This window comes from Arachis duranensis, chromosome 7 (genome assembly GCF_000817695.3).
Source record: "Arachis duranensis cultivar V14167 chromosome 7, aradu.V14167.gnm2.J7QH, whole genome shotgun sequence".
Classification (NCBI taxonomy): Eukaryota; Viridiplantae; Streptophyta; class Magnoliopsida; order Fabales; family Fabaceae; genus Arachis; species Arachis duranensis.
Window position 1 is genome coordinate 53,308,969 of NC_029778.3, and position 2,386 is coordinate 53,311,354.

Genomic DNA, 2,386 nt, shown 5'->3' on the forward strand with positions numbered 1-2,386 from the left:
ATAAATAATTTTTAAAATAAAAAACTCCAATTAATAAAATAAATTTATATTTAAATTTTTTAAAAATACGAATATTTGCAACTACCATCATACTATCTTTTTTATCATTGTTATAATTTATATTTCTACTATTTTAATTGCATAATCATATTTTGTCGTTCTTTTTTATATTTCTACTATTTTAATTATATCATCATATTTTGTCATTCTTATTATCTTTTCTACCACAGCACTAATAACATCATCATTCTCTTCTTATTTTTTGTCCGATATTTTAAAAAAACAATTTCGTGTTATAATTATTTTTATTCTTATATTTATTTCTTCCGACAATAGTCGTTGTAAAACAATTTTTAAAAATAAATTTATTAATAATTTATAAAAATTTAAAACCCTACCATCACAAATTTATTTATCGTCCTAAAATTTAACAAATTTTTTTATCGGCCTAAAATAATTTTGTTTGAAATCGCATCTGTCCTTCGAAGAAATAGAAGGAAATCCAAAACCGGATTGAATGTTTACCCTCTATTTTATACTAAAATCATTGATGTCCATTACAGCCCCATGTAACTGGATGTATGTTGCGATGCATTCTTCATTTTGTCCATCAAACTCAAATCGAGATTCGCTATAACGGCACTTTGGGACGTTGAATTCAAAGGTGGCCTGGTGAACACTGAACCAAAAACACAAATATCCAAGGTGGGTACTATATATATTGAATTCAGTAAACAGCGAACAAAATACAAATAATACACCTGCACAAATGATAAAAGCCCAATTGCACCACTTCAACAACGAGACTAATTGCCTACTTTCATAACTAGACCATGACACAGGGTAACCTATCCAGCTAGCCATGTATTACATTATTTGAACATGAACAAGCAGAGCTTGATCTGATACACACAGAAGAGAGGGTTCAGTGGTTATGATGATGACCGGGCATTTTTTCCTTGATCTTGTCCATGAAGCTTTTCTTCTCATGATCCCCAGGGTGTTGGCCAGCAGCACTGGTGGCAGTGGTAGTGGTGGTGGTGGAGGTGGTTGTCCCTTGATGGGGAGAATGGTCCTTGGCCATCCCTCCTCCAACGCCGGGTATTTTCTCTTTGATCTTTTCCTTTAGTCCCTTCTTCTTCCTCCTCCCACCTTGTCCGTCATCCTCAGACTAGCAATCATGCATGCAAATTATTAGAATTAATGAAGAAATGAGTAACATATATAACAAAGAAAGATATTGTTACAGTAAATACTTACAGAGCTAGAGCTAGAGCTAGATTTGTCATCGTCCTTCTTGTCCCTCCCTAACATATCTCCCACGGTCCCTTTCTCTCTGGTTGCACCACCACCGTATGGACCGCCACCTAAGGTTCCAAGTCCGGCGATCCCTCCACCTCCAGTGGCATGTCCAGTAGTGGCTGTACTTTCAAAACCGGTAGTAGTGGGGGGTGTACCGCCAAAACCTGCGGTAGTGGTGGGTATACTCCCAAAACCGGTGGTGGCAGAGGCGGGTGCAGCAACACCGGTAAGGTGGATGGGTTGGCCATGCTCGTCGGTTAGTTTAACAGGATTACCCTGTTCATCAGTGAGTTGGATGGGGTTGCCATGTTGGTCACGTAGTTGGGCTTCCGCCATTGTTTCCGCACTTCAACTTCCAATCGAGTGATGATAAGAGTATGTAGCAGGTTAATTTACTATGGCACTTTAAGACCTGGTAGCAAACATCGATTCCTTTATAATAACTTGAGCAAAGAAGCCAATGGCGGTGGAGAAGAATAGAAGATATGCATGTAACTTGTCCCGAATATACGTGGCTACCACATGACGACCCTCATGCCACGTTAGTGGAAACCAAGACACATGTCGATCCATTTGCTTTTATTGCTATCCCTTATGCTATACTACATTCTGACCTTCTCCGGGGGAAAATTTATTCTCATCTTACATAGCTTTTAATTTTAGGGAAAAAAATATGGTAAGAAGTTAATGCGGTGGTCATCACGTGAAAAAGGAAAACTTCACCTTGTTAGATTGGGTTTGGATAAATAACATAATTAAACTTCTTTTAATAAAATAATTTAAATAATAAATAATTTTATTAAAAATAATTTATAAATAAATTATTTTATATTTAAATTTTAATTCTAAAAATATTTATTTTATAGAAATGTGATAAAAAATAAAAATATTATAAAAAAAATTATTTTTTTAATTTCTCTATAAATTTTTAAATAATTTCTTAAAAAATTACAATCTAATTTTAAAAATTACACCAAATATTAATATTACTATTTCTTATAAAAAATTTAAAAAAATTTATTTCTAAAATTTTCAAATGAACCCTTATTCCTTCCACGCTAATTACCTTGTAGGAGTATTTATG

General features: G+C 34.1%; 1 protein-coding gene across 1 annotated transcript; it reads right to left on the reverse strand.

The window, feature by feature from the left end:
* Positions 1-686: 686 nt before the first annotated feature.
* Positions 687-1,726, reverse strand: LOC107459078 (late embryogenesis abundant protein). The gene is made up of 2 exons (XM_016077289.3): positions 1,261-1,726; positions 687-1,171 (listed from the first exon to the last, which is right to left on the reverse strand). The coding sequence occupies exons 1-2, from the start codon at positions 1,636-1,638 to the stop codon at positions 926-928; spliced, it is 624 nt and encodes a 207-aa protein (XP_015932775.1). The 5' UTR covers positions 1,639-1,726; the 3' UTR covers positions 687-925.
* Between the last annotated feature and the right edge of the window lie 660 nt (positions 1,727-2,386).